Below are 14,715 nucleotides of genomic sequence, written 5' to 3'. Positions count from 1 at the left end.
TCAGCTTTGACCTCTCCTCAGAAGTTACACTTACATTTCCAATTGCCTACTTGACATCTCAATACGGATGTCTAATCTCAAACTTAAGAAAACCCTACTCTTCTCCTAATGGCTTCCTTCCCCAGTCTTCTCCCATCTGAGTCAATGGCAAAGCCATCCACCCAATGGCTCAAGACAAAAATCTAGACATCACCTTTGACTGTTTCTGTCATATGCCACACCCAATCCATTCAGAAGTTGCCTTCTGGTTATGATAGTCACTGTTCTTTGAAGGGACCTTCCTAGTCATAGCTAACATTGGCTGACTGCCTGCTATATGCAGGTACAGTGTTAAGGGTTTTACATGAATTATCTCAGTTAATCCTCATCGCAGCTCTAGAGGTAACTACAAGGATGGTCCTCATCATACAGATGAAGAACCTAGACTCAGAGGGCTTGGAACCTGGCCAAGGTCACAGTTGGTAAATGGTGGCACTGGGGCTTGACTTTGTATAGAGACTACTACTCCCACTGTCTCTCAACATGGGCTGGCTCCAGTCAAGTCCTTTGGGGAGCCTGGGAGGGTTCTGCCATCCCAGGTGTCTATGTCATCTGTACCTTTTAGGAGAGAATTGCCAAAAGCCACGGCTCCCAGTGCGGGTTCTGCACCCCTGGCATCGTCATGAGTATGTACACACTGCTCCGGAATCAGCCCGAACCCACCATGGAGGAGATTGAGAATGCCTTCCAAGGTACGGGCCTTCAGGCACAGCCTAGGAGGTGGAATGGCAAACGAGGCCCTGCAGAGGTCAGGGCAAGTGCCAGGGTGTGAAGCATGAGGGACTACCCTTTGCAGGAAGGGGTCAGGCCCCCCAACAAGGCGGTGACTAAGATCTGCTAGAAAGCCAACCCTCTCTTAGTTGGGAGAATTCCTGGTTGGTGTGGAGACCTCCTGGGGTCTCCTGCCTTTGGGTTCATCTTTCTGAGGTGTCTGTCTGCCTTCCACCAGTATTGGAGTGGGGTTGGCAGTGCATGGCTGGTGCAGGAAGAGGTCATTTAGAAAACTCCATGGGGGCTAGTGATATGATTTCCTTCCCTCTCAGTTTGCACCAGAACAGGATTCTGCAGGGCCAAGACCACCCATGTGTCTGTTTCTCTGAAATGAATAGAGAAGCCTCCCCATCTATTCACCATTTCCATCATTTATTCAGTTATTTTGAGTCACATCCTGTGCCACAGGGATAAAAGACACAGCCTCTACTCTCAAAAAGTTCATACTCTGAAGAAGAGAGTTTATAAGGTAGTCTGATAGGCTAACTGATGAAGCTACGATCAGCCACTGTGGGAGCACTTAGGAGAGGCACCTGACTCAGTCTAGGCATTCTAGCAAGGCTTCCATTCTAGGAAAGACTTCCTGTAGTCATGATAACTGTTCTGACGTCAGGATAGGAGAAGGCCAAGAGGCCTTCCAGACAGAGGTAACAGAATATGCAGCCTGGTAAAGAGAGCACCCAACTTAGCTGCAAGCAAAGTCACAAACTCCTCACCCATCCCAGGGCCCTGCACTGACATTGCAGTTTTTTCCTTGGCCCACAGGAAATCTGTGCCGCTGCACAGGCTACAGACCCATCCTCCAGGGCTTCCGGACCTTCGCCAGGGTAAGTGGGGACTCCGGAACATCAGTATCTCTGCTCCTAAAACAGCAACGCTCAGAAATCACTGTTGGGAGGGAGACCAAGGGCCTCTGGTCTACAAACAAGAATGATAAGATGACCAGTTAGTAAGTCTTTCTTCAGGGGACATCTGGCATGCGGAGTACAGTCTGCCATTCTTATTCAGGGAAGGGTTCTTCTGAATAGCATGGGACTTTCTGCCAGTGATGGTCTGGAGACTGGCTTCCTGGAAGAGGCTCACCGCCTAAGAGCTAGCTTCCTCCAGTGCCTCTGGGCTTGGCAGCTTTCCCCTGGAGACTGGCAGGCTCAGCCCATTGCACAGGTGCTGAATGTAGCATTTAATAACAACCTGGCCTTGCTCAGCACTTGCACCCCTCCTCCTTCCGTCTCCTGGCTGCTTTCTGTGGCTGGCACTCTGTTGGGCTTATGAAACTGGTAATTTGATCTCCAGACAGTTTGTGAACCCCTGCAGTGTTCATATAACTCTGAGTGAGAAGTCACAGCCGGGTGTGTGGGCATTGATTATATAAACACATACACACACCTGCCATCTGGCAAGGAAGGCAGAGAGCTGGCATCTCCTTTCTCGGCTTAATCTCCCCCCAGGTTTTGCCTGACTTCTCAGTTGGGCCAAGTTAATCCTGACTCCAAATCAAACCATCTCATTTCAATTTGATTCTGGGTCCAGGGGAGTTACAGACTCCTATGCTTTCCACTCACCTTTAGGGTTGGCGCATCATGAAAAAGAGTGCTGTGTCCGTATAATCCAAGAAGGGGTGGGTAGACATGGAGACAGGACCTTGTAAGAATGGAAAAACCACACTCTGATTAATGCTGCTGATGATGAAGAATTAACAAGTGTGGAATTAAATGAAAATGCCTAAAAGTACAAATTCAGATTCTGCAGACCTGTGTTCAATTTGATGCACTTAATTGATGCACGACCTTGGGCAAGTCTCCTTGTTTCTATTAGGCTGGTGCAAAAGTAACTGTGGTTTTGCCATTAAAAGTATGGGAAAAACTGTAATTATTTTTGCACCAACCTAATAAAATGGTGATTTTATTAGGTGATTTCATTAGAATATCTACCTTACTGTGTTTATAAAAATTAAGTACTTCTTGAAAAGCTTTTAGAACAATGCCTGGCACATTTCTCTTATTCAATAAATGGGAACTATAAATTATAATGCTGGTACATTTCTTCCATTAGCCTCTGTATAATCTTCCCAGGTTACTCAGTATTTCCTGAGAACCAGAGATTGTTAATCTTGCCTCTATTTACTTCATGAGAACCTGCTCAAAGTGATATAATGTAACCAGTCCTCTTAATTTTTCAAAAGAGAAGGATTTTTGAGTATAGCAATTGCCTTCCCTCCTGGAAGTTGAAATGGCTCCTGATTTCACCATGCAGCACTTACCTCCCTCAATTCAGCTACCCTGCAGTGCAGAGCAGAGCAAGGCTGAGATCTCTGAGCAGCCAAAGTGCCTGACACACAAAAGGTGCTCAGAAGCTAATGCATGTTACTCATCGGAGGTCTCTGAGATGTTTCTTCAGAGCCTTTTTACTTTTATTTTACACACAGCTCTAACAAACTCGGTTACTAGTTTTCCTGTCCACAGCACACACTAGAAAGCGTGTGGAGGGTCAGCTAGAGGTGGGCACACTGCTCACAAAGTGACCACACCTATCTGGCAACAAGGAAAGAAATGGAGGAACCATTAAACAGGTACAAGCAAGACTTCCAGTTTCTGGTCTGGCATGTAAGCAGCTTAGGAGTCTTTATTTCATCTAAACAAGAAGAAAAAAGCTGAACAAACTGAAGAATCAACAATTGTTTTTAGATCCATCAGAGGAATGAGGTCACAGGACAACTCATTGTCAAAAAAATTGGAGAGACAGACAGGCAGTCACGGCATATCAGAGCAGAAACCCAGGAGTAGAAACCTGTGCAGGAACCTTTGCCAGGATAGGAAGATGTAAGTACTAACTGATGAACTGCTGGAGTTTATACGTGGATATAAACTCCAGGGGATGCAGTCATGGAGGGGGTGCTCTGCACCTTTGTGAGTTTTACCTCCAGGATCTCCACCAGGTCCTCACAGTAAATGTTGGAGAAAAATCTCCTTGTGTTTCTGGTAGGGAGTGGGAAAAATAAACCATTTTGGAATATGCCAGAGCATTCTGTTCTTCTTAAAAAGGCCTGTCCTCAGAAGAAATTATTTTACCGCAGCCTAAACTTCTGAGGTTATATTAGAGCCTCACCTACCTTGGGGAGGGGAAATACACAACCCCAGGCCCTCTAGTCTTTCACCTAGAGGGTGGGAAGGAAAATACACAAGCCCAGCCCCCTCCAGCCATCCTGTCCCACCAAACGGAGAAAAAAAACCCCTGAGAAGCGCTTGTGAAGTTCACAGCTGAGGGGCACAAGCTCACCAAAAAACTGAGACTAATCCTAGGACTATAGGCTACTTCTCCTTCGTATCTTACCAATACATTAACTAAAGGCCTATTTATATCAGGTCCTTTTAGCCAGTACATCATGTCCACCTTTCAACCAAAAATTATAAGGCATAGTCAAAGGCAAACACAATTTGAAGAGACTGAATAAACAGCAGAACCAGAGTCAAATAGGGCAGGAATATTGGAATTAACAAATGAGGAATTTTAGAAAGCTATGGTTAGTATGCTAGGAGATTTAATGGAAAAAATAGATAACATACAAAAACAGATGAATAATGTAAGCAGAGAATGGAAGTTCTAAGACAGAATTAAAAAGAAATGCTAGAGATTGAAAACGCTTATAACAAATTGAAGACTACCTTTGGTGGGCTCATTAGTAGACTGGACATGGCTGAGAAAACAATCTCTGAGCTTGAGGATATGACAATGTGAACTTTCAAAACCAAAAAAACAGAGAAAAGGGAGTGAGTGAAAACAGAAACCAATAAGAACTGTGTCATAACTACAAAAGATGTAACATATGTGTAATGAGAATATCAGAAGAAAAAGAGAAAGGAAAAGAGGCAATATTTGAAACAAAAATGACTGAGAATTTCCCCAAATTAATGTCAGACTTTAAACCACAGAGTCAGGAAATTCAGAGAACACAAACCAGGATAAGTACCAAAAAACAAAACCAAACAAAAACTACACCAAGGCATGTGATATTCAAACTTCAAAAAATCAAAGGTAAAGAAAAATGACTTGAAAGAAGCCAGAGGAAAACACACCTCACCTATAGAAGAGCAAACATAAAATTATATCTGACTTTTCCCAGAAACCATGCAAGCAAGAAGCATGGAGTGAAATACTTAAAGTATTGAAAGAAAAAACCAAAGCACCTAAAATTCTGTAACCTCCATAAGTGTCCTTCAAAAGTGAGTGAGAAATATTTTCTCAAACAAAACTTGAGAGAATTTGTTGCCAGTAGACTTGTCTTGTAAGAAATATTACAAGAAGTTCTTTAAAGAGAAAGAAAATGATGTAGGCCAGAAGCTCAGATCTACATAAAGGAAGAGCATCAGAGAATGAATAAGTAAAGGTAAGATAAAAATTTTTATTTTTCTTAATCTTAATTGGTCTAACAGATAGCAATTTGTTCAAGATAATCATAGCAGCAATGCATTTGTTTCTGTGTGCATATGTATATATATGTGCTTGTGTATAAGTAAAATGAATGACAACAATGATAAAATAAATAAGAGGGAAAAATTAGAAATATTTTGTCATTATAAGATACTATCACGATCTGTAAAGTGGCATAGTGTTGTTTAAAAGTGCACTTGGATTAGTTAAAAATGTATACTGCAAACTCTAGGGCAACTACCAGAAAAAAAAAAGAAAAAACCAAGTATAATTGATATTTTATGAAAGAAAAGGAGATGAAATTATATACAATGCTCAGTTCAAACCACAAAAGTCAGAAAATGAGTGAAAGACAAAACTAGAAACAAAGAATAAGGATGACAAATAGAAAACAATAACAAATATGGTAGATACTAATCCAACTACATCAATGATTACCTTAAATGTCAGTGATCTAAATATACCATTTAAAAGACAGAGATTGTTAGAGTAGATGACAATAACAAGACCCAGCTATATGTTGTCTACAAGAAACCTATTTTAAATGAAAAGACACAGATAAAAACTAAGTAGATAAAGAAAGGTAGACCATGATACACTAATTAAAAGAAAGTGGAAGTAGCATATTAATTTTGGACAGAGCAAATTTCAGATGAAGAATAGTTATCAGAGAAAAAGAGGGGCATTAAAAATAATAAAGGAATCAATACTCCAAGAAGATATAACAGTCCTGAATGTGTATGCACCTAACAACAGAGCTTCAAAATACATGAGGCAAATCTGGTGGAACTGCAGAGACAAATAGATGAATCCATGATTATGTGTGAAGACTTCAACACCCTTATATCAGAAATGGACAGCACCAGCCAAAAATCAGTAAGGACATAGTTGGACTCAATGGCACCATCAATTAATTGGGTATAATTGACATTTATAGACTACTTTAGTCAACAACAGCAGAAAAGACATTTTTCTCAAGCTCACGTGGAACATTCACCTAGATGGACCTCATTCTGTGCTATGAAACACACATTTACAAATTTAAATTGCATGAATAGAGATCATACAATGTCTGCTTTCAAACCAAAATGAAATTAAACTAGACATCGATAACAGAAAGATAGCTGGAAAACCCCCAAATGCTTGAAGATTAAACAACACAATTCAAAAGAACACAGGGTCAAAAAGAAAATCTCAAGGGAAATTTTAAAATATTTTGAATTAAATGAAATTGAAAATACAGCTTATCAAAATTTGTAAGATGCAGTGAAAACAATGCTTAGAGGGAAATTTATAGTATTGAATGCATATATTAGAAAGGAAGATTAAAAAATCAATAATCCACCAGGCATGGTGGCTCATGCCTGTAATCCTAGCACTTTGGGAGACTGAGGCGGGTGGATCACAAGGTCAGGAGTTCAAGACCAGCCTGACCAACATGGTGAAACTCTGTTTCTACTAAAAATACAAAAATTAGCCAGGCATGGTGGCACACACCTGTAATCCCAGCTACTCAGGAGGCTGAGGCAGGAGAATCGCTTGAACCCAGGAAGCAGAGGTTGCAGTGAGCCAAGATTACACCATTGCACTCCAGCCTGGGTGACAGAGAGAGACTCCATCTCAAATAAATAAATAAATAATAAAAATAAAATACAAATAAAATCAGCAATCTGGGTTCTCACTTTAGAAAACTAGAAAAAAAAGGCAAATTAAATTCAAAGTAAGCTGAAGAAAAATAAAATTTGGAGCAAAAATCAATTTCATTGAAAACAGACAATCAATAGAGAAAATCAACATAACTGAAATTTGGTTCCTTAAAAAGATCAATAAAATTAATAAGCCTCTGGCTAAGCTAAGTAAGAAAAAAAAGAGAAGATACAAATTACTAATATCAAAATAAAAAGATCTCACTATAGATCTCATGTACATTAAACGGATAATGAAGTAATATTAAGAACAACTCTATGCTCACACACTTGATAACCTAGATGAAATAAAACAATTCCTTGAAAGATGTAAGCTACCAAAACTCATACAAAAAGTAGATAATCTGAATAGGCCTATAACTATTGAAGAAATTGAATCATTAATTAATAACCTTTAACATAGAAAGCACCAGGCCCAGATAGCTTCACTGGTAAATCCTATCAAACATTTAAAAAAGAAATTATGTCAATTCTCTACAATCTCTTCCAGAAGATAGAATCAGAGGCAATACAAAAGTTAATCACTTTCCTACGTAACAGCAATGAATAAGTGGAACTTGAAATTCAAAACACATTATCATTTACATTTTACATTAGTACTCCCCAACAAATGAAATACTTAGGTATGAATCTAAAAAGTGTGTACAAGATTTATGTGAGAAAAACTACAAAACTCTGATGAACAAAATAAAAGAACTAAATAAATGGAGAGATATTTTTTCATGAATAAGGAGACTGAATATGTCAAGATGTCGGTTGTTCCCAGCTGTAGACTCAATGCAATCCCAATCAAAATCCCAGTAAATTATTTTGTGGCTATCAACAAATTGATCCTAAGGTTTACATGGAGAAGAAAAAGATCCAGAATAGCCAACTCAATATTGAAGGAGAATAGAGAACAAAGTCAGAGGACTGACACTACCCAATTTCAAGATTTACCACAGAGCTGCAGTTATCAAGACAGTGTAGTATGGACACTGTCCATACTACAAAAAGAATGGACAAAGAGACCAATGGAACAGAATAGAGAGCCCAGAAATAGACCAACATAAATACAGTCAACTGATCTTTCACAAAGAAGAAAAGGCAATACGATGGAGCAAAGATTGTCTTTTTAACAAATGATGCTGCAACAATTGGACATTCACATACAAAAAAAAGTGAATCTAAACACAGACCTTATACCCTTCTCAAAATTAACTCAAAATGAATCATAAACCTAAATCTAAAACAATAAAACTCCTAGAAGATGACATAGGAGAAAACCTAGATGACCTTGGAATGATGATGACTTTTCAGATGCAACACCAAAGATATGATCCATAAAAGAAATAATTATAAGCTGGACTTCATTAAAATTTAATAACAAATTAGTGAGGAGACAAGCCATACACTGGGAGAAAAATATTTGCAAAAGACACATCTTGTAAAATACTTATCTAAATATACAAAGAACTTATAAAACTCAGCAATAAGACAACGAACAACTAAATTAAAAAATGGGTAAAAGACCTGCACAGCTACCTCACCAGAGAAGGTATATGGATGGCCAGTAAGCACGTAAGTTCAACATCATATGCCATTAGGCAATTGCAAATGGAAAGAACAGTGAAATACCACCACACGTCTATTAGAATGGTCAAATCCAAAACACGGACAACATCAGATTCTGGTGAGGATGTGGGGCAACAGGAACTCTCATTCATTGCTGGTGAGAATGCAAACTGCACAACCACTGTGGAAGACAATTTGGCAGTTTCTTACAAAACTAAACATGTTTTATCATGCACCTCAGTGATCACACACCTTGGAACTGACTCAAATGAATTTAAAACTTATTGCTACATGAGAACCTGCACAGGAATGCTTACAACAGCCTTACTCATAATTGCCAAAACTTAGATGCAACCAAGATGTCCTTCAGTAGGTGAATAAACTGTAGAACATCCAAACAATGGAATGTTAATTCAGTGCCAAAATGAAAGGAGCTATCAAGCTATGAAAAGACATAGACAAACCTTAATTGCTACTACTAAGTGAAGGAAGTCAATCTTTAAAAGCTACATATTGTATGATATCAATTCTATGAAATTCTAGGAAAGACAAAACTATGGAGACAGTAGAAAGACTAGTGGTTGCCAGTGATCAGGGGAAAGAGAGGGATGAATAGTCAGGGCACAGAGGTTTTTTAGGCCAGTATAACTCTATTCTGTAAGATATCATAAGGGTGGACACATGTAATCATGCATTTGTCAAAACCAATGGAATGTACAACACCAAGAGTGAACCTTCATATAAATTAATGGACTTTGGGTGATAATGATGTGTCAATGTGGGTCCATCAACTGTAACAAATATACCACTTTTGAGGATACTGAAGTGAGGACGGTTGTGCGTGCATGTTGGGATAGGGGATATTTGGGAATTCTCTACATCTTCCACTCAGTTTTTTCTGTGAACCTTAAACCACTCTAAAAAAAAAAAAGCTTTTTTTTTTTTTTTTTTTAAAGGCACCAGTGCAGAAGTCTTAGCCTACTTAGTAAAGTAGGAATCTCAGGAGGGTGGGGATGAGAAAATGTAGTCTTATCCAACCTCAATAGACCTTGAGGGCAGTGACACATTACTGCACATCACAGTAATTTATGTCATTAACACACCAATGAATTATCAAGAAAATAGATCTAAGTAATAATGCACTGGCATTTTGTCTGGAAAAGGCACTTCTGTGAAATATGTCCTTCCTCAGGAGGGCCAGGTGAGTGGGGTGCAGGACTTTCACTTCAGGTGGGGTGGGGCATTTCCCTACATCACTCCTTCTCCAAGAAGAAAGGTGAGAAGAGGCACTAAGAAACCTCTCTTTCTTCCTTTCTTTCTTTCTAAATATAGAGGGGAAGTGCAAGGTGGCTGGCTGAGAGGAGGCTCAGAATGGTGGAACAGGTCTGGCGTCCAGTGCTGGAGCTGTGAATGCAGGAAGAGTTTGCACACAGAGCAGCATGTGCAGGTGGTGGGATGGGTGGGAGGTTTCTCTCCTGATGCCACTGCCTGCCTGCTTACAAATTCTCCAAGGTCACACCTCCAGCGTCCCATGAGTGCTTTCTTGGGGAAGACAATGAGTTGCGAAACAGCCTCTGGGAAATGCCAGCACGGCGTGGTGTCTCCTGTGGCTAACATGCAGAAGGACTGCTCCCAGCCTGCTTTTTCAGGAATTGACTACCCCCAAAAAAGTGCCTGAGGCAGAACCTATGAGTTTCCCCTACTTTTTCATCTCAGCACAACTCCAGGACTCTGTCTTCTGAAGCCCTGAGCTGCAGATCAGTCAGCTGAGCACGCCCCTCTGCCACCCTGCAATGCCTCGGTGCTGGGAGGTGGTGATTCTAGACTCTGTGTGTGCTCTGCCACTGGTATCCTAACAGGTCCTGAGCAAGTCTTTTCCCAGAGATGCTGGGTGATCTGACCTGCATACTTCTCCAGAACAGGCCCACAATGAGGAGTGAAGAGTGTTTACCTTTCCGGGAAGAAGTGCCTAATAAGCAGTGGGGAGGCCATTGGGCACACTGGCAGCATCCGTCTGGGACGTCATTTGGCAGGGTCCCGCAGAGAGCCCAGGCTGGGAGACACCAGCCACACCCCCTAGAACCTTGCTGATCTGGAAGTCGAGCCTCTTGAGTCTTGAGAGAGCCAATGGGAATATCCCTCATAAACACTTCCTGAGGAAGCAGCACTGAAGAAGAGAAATGTGCATAAGGGATAGGTTTTGAGAAAGTAGGACCTAGTTTTTATGGAGGAAAGTTCCTGAAATTCAGTGACCTTGTTGCTTCTATTTGTTTATCTATGAATTGTTTAATCTACATTGGCCAAGCAAGAGGGAATGTAGCTGAGGCCTCCACTCTGTGCGACAGGCAGGTAGGATGCCCCTGCTGTTGATGCTGGGACAGGCATCAGAGCTGGAGTGTTCTGGATGCTAATAATCTAGGTTCCTTAGCTTCTGCAAATACTCTTTGTAAATACCCTTGTGCAGATGTTCATCATCTCTCTAGGATGGTGGATGCTGTGGAGGAGATGGGAACAATCCAAATTGCTGCATGAACCAGAAGAAAGACCACTCAGTAAGTGAGTTCTTCTCCCCCTGGAAGCCTGGGGGTAATCTGAGACTTAGAGGAGTCAGTGCACAAGCTCCATGTCCCTGGCAGTCGGGGCTGGAAAAGGAACCTACGGTGAGTCAGTGATGGCAGACTGTGGGGATGGTGATGGTGCACATTAGCCCCGGGTCCTGTGACTGAGACTCTCTCATTCCTGCCTCCCAGGGATTACCTGCTCCTCTTGCAGCCTACAGGGTCCTGGGAATGAGCTTGCTGGAAGGAAAGGCTGAATTGGTCCTCTTGGGTGTTTCAAAGGAGGAGATGCTGCATCACCTACCTGTTCTCTTTCCCCGTAGGTCAGCCTATCGCCATCTCTATTCAAACCAGAGGAGTTCACGCCCCTGGATCCCACCCAGGAGCCCATTTTTCCCCCAGAGTTGCTGGTAGGTGATGCCTCAGGGACAGATCCAGCCAGGTCTGTACTGTGAGTCCCTGGAGACCTGCTTTATTTTCATACCCACTGGGAATTTTGTGTCTTTCTTGTCCTTTAGGTTTCAGCTTAAATTTCCCTTCCATTTTCTGACACTCCCCTAGGTTGAGTCTCTGCTACATGTGCCCACAGCCCCTGCACTTCAGTTCATGTGTGTCAGAGTTACAGTTATTAATTTGATGTCTGTGTTCCTTGCTAAATGACAAGCCCCATGAGGATAGGGACTGGCTCTCTAGGCACACTGTGTAGCGTAGCAGGTGCACTATAACCATTTGTTGATCTCCTGCCTATATCTAATACATAAGCACTCCAAGAAACCTATTCCCCCTATAAGCAATCCGTTTATTTAAAACAAAACAAAACAAAAAATGAGAGCTCTCTTCAAAGGACATGATCTGCAGCTCACAGCTCTGTCTCAAGGAAACCCTCTCACACCCACTTTATCACCGTCACTCTAATATTTATGGCAACAAAAGAATCAAGCCACTCAGAGTTTTTGAAGTGCTCATTTCTCAGGGTTTTGAGCTCATGAAAACTGCCTTGTAGCTTCAACAGGCCAGAGAGAATGGCTTTGCAGCAGGCCACTAGCAGATCTTTCTCTGGACTGTGAAACTTTGAAAATATTGGCAGTTTGATTTGAGGGCTTTGTTCTCAGCCCAGTGTCACCCTGCAAGCACTAAAGCCAGCCTTCCTAGGCATCCCCTTATAACAAACACTCCCTTCCTTCCTTCCTTCCTTCCTTCCTTCCTTCCTTCCTTCCTTCCTTCCTTCCTTCCTTCCTTCCTTCCTTCCTTCCTTCCCTTCCTTCCCCTTCTCATGACTTGTCCATGGTGCCCCCTGGAGACAGTATGGGGCACTGCAAGGAATCTAGGCTTTCAGCCAGGTCTGTTGGGGACCCCTCATGGCAGGTGACCTTCAGCAGGTCCCATAACCTCCTTGACCCTCAGGATCTTCTTTCACCGGTGAAAAATGAGGCTCACAATGCCACCTTCATGGAGGTCTTGTAAAGACTAAGCATATATTTAATAGTCCCAATGGAGTTCCTGCCTCTGAACATATTACATCCCCTTGCTTCTTCCTGATAGATATTTTCATTCTGAAAGTCAGTAAAACATCCCATTGAGGACTTAAAGCAATTTATAAGAGGAATGACAGTAGGAAGAGGGAGACAGTGTAGTAAGAAAACTGCATTTCCCAGAGGCTGAAAGACACTCCTCGGAAGCAGCTGCGATTTGAAGGGGAGCGTGTGACGTGGATACAGGCCTCAACCCTCAAGGAACTGCTGGACCTCAAGGCTCAGCACCCTGACGCCAAGCTGGTGGTGGGGAACACGGAGATTGGTAAGGGCCAGGGAGGCTGCCCTGGGGCTGCCAGGGGGTCTAGGGTGTTTCTAGGTCCTCTTGCCCATCCTCACCTCCCCCTGACTTTACTTGCCTCTGCACCCTACCCCTCTGCCCCACTAACTACCTGGAGCCAACTGGAAATCCCTGGACACTCCAGTTCCTGCAAAGGGCCCTGGCTGTGGAGCCCCACAGGCCTGGCTCAGCCCCTTGCTGGATGTGTGACCTCAGAAAAGTTGCTTGTCCTCATCTACCCTCATTTTCTGTTTTTTATATGGGGGAACTAACAACTCCTTGAAGGATTGTTTTGGGTGTGAAATGAGATCCTTGCATGTAGTTGACTTCTCTCCATAAACATTTACAGAGCGCCAAGCATGAGCCAGGTACTCTGGAAGGGGCTTGGGATATAAAGATTAATTGGACATGGTTCCTTGCCCTAAAGGGCCTTCTAGTCTAAGGGAGGAGGAACTAATTTAAGCAAAGTGTCTAGGCCAGTGTCTGATGGACACTAGAGGTTCCATAAATGTCACGCTTTTGACCCCACCACCCCGCTTTTTCTGGGGGATGATGTGATAAGATAAAGAAGAGGAGAGCTCCAGGTGTGACTGTGTTTGTGTTGCCTATGACCATGGCCACCTGCCCTGTCAGTGCCACCACCTAGGATGTGAGGCCTGGAATATTTGAACAGGCTGGGAGACTCGGAATATGCAGCTCTCAGCCCCAGTGCTGTAAGAGATGGTGAGAGGTCCCCAGGCCCCTGCTAATCTCTATCGATTTCTAAACCTGGCATAGCCTATTTCTACTTTGCTGGGTCCCAAGCCTAGTGAGGATCTAAGGAGGAGACCGTGGCACAGCTGAGGACCTCTGCTGTGGAGGGGTATGCCATCCTTCTAAGCAGTCATGTCCTGGCTCTGGTTCCTGAAGAAGCTGCCAAGCCCTGAGTTCTGGTTGGCTCCTCAGCCACAGAGAGGAGAGCCTGGCTTGGGTCAGTGCTGATGGAGTCAGAATGGGCGCCGCCCTCGTGAGCACATATACATACAGTGGAGTCCCCAGCTGTGGTTTTGTGACACACTGAGGCAGCAGGGTGGGCTGAGACACACCTCAAGAAATGTGATCTTGATGGCCATGGCTCAACAGGACTCATGGCTCATGTAGCTCAGGTGTAGCTTGATTTAAGGTGGTTGGGGGAATCTTAGGAGGTCCTTCTTTTTTTTCCTCAAAGACAGGGTCTCACTCTGTTGCCCAGGCTGAAATACAGTGGTGCAATGCCGCCACAGCTCACCTCAAACTCATGGGCTCACGTGGTCCCCCATCCCAGCCTCAAGGGGATCATTTCACACTTGTATGCTCCTTGCCATGAGTCATCCAATGTCCTGGGCCCAGTTGGATTCCAAGAGAAAGGAATTTACAAAGATTACCTAAGCTCCACAATTAGAAATGATTTCTAAAGACCAGTTCTGTCTGTGCCACTCCCTCTTCTCTTATACATACCCCAATAGCATAGCCACCTCCAGTCAATGCAGGGTATTGGGGGAAGGCAGACAGAGAGAAAACCTTAGCAACATAGAACTTATTGTCTCAATCTGTGTTCTTTGTCCTGGAAGCTGATATTCAAAAGGGGCTGGTATTCAGGTGCTATTTAGGATTTCTGAAGGGAGTTTAGAAGATTCTGGAATCTGGGGGCCCTCAAAGCCTAGGGCCCCCTTCAGAAATCCTAAATAGCACCCTGGGGGGTTGGGGGGAAAGGAGGTCACAGGCATTTTTTTTTTTAACCTTTTCCATCTATATACTGTTGGCAGGGCTGGGAGAGATGCTGAGCCAACTGGATCTAAGGAACAGAGGGGCACTTGTTTAACAGAGGC

General features: G+C 42.9%; 1 protein-coding gene across 1 annotated transcript in view; it reads left to right on the top strand.

Moving 5' to 3' along the window:
- Nucleotides 1-14,715, top strand: part of XDH (xanthine dehydrogenase) — a 79,599-nt gene that overhangs the window by 15,677 nt on the left and 49,207 nt on the right. Inside the window, exons 5-9 of the mRNA XM_032172121.2 lie at nt 605-731; nt 1,576-1,637; nt 10,982-11,050; nt 11,380-11,466; nt 12,712-12,853. Coding sequence (XP_032028012.1) covers nt 605-731; nt 1,576-1,637; nt 10,982-11,050; nt 11,380-11,466; nt 12,712-12,853 — 487 coding nt within the window. The remainder of the gene's footprint in view (nt 1-604; nt 732-1,575; nt 1,638-10,981; nt 11,051-11,379; nt 11,467-12,711; nt 12,854-14,715) is intronic.

The sequence above is a fragment of the Hylobates moloch genome, unplaced genomic scaffold (assembly GCF_009828535.3).
Source record: "Hylobates moloch isolate HMO894 unplaced genomic scaffold, HMol_V3 SCAFFOLD_13, whole genome shotgun sequence".
NCBI classification, from domain to species: Eukaryota; Metazoa; Chordata; class Mammalia; order Primates; family Hylobatidae; genus Hylobates; species Hylobates moloch.
This window is presented reverse-complemented; position numbering and strand designations above follow the sequence as displayed.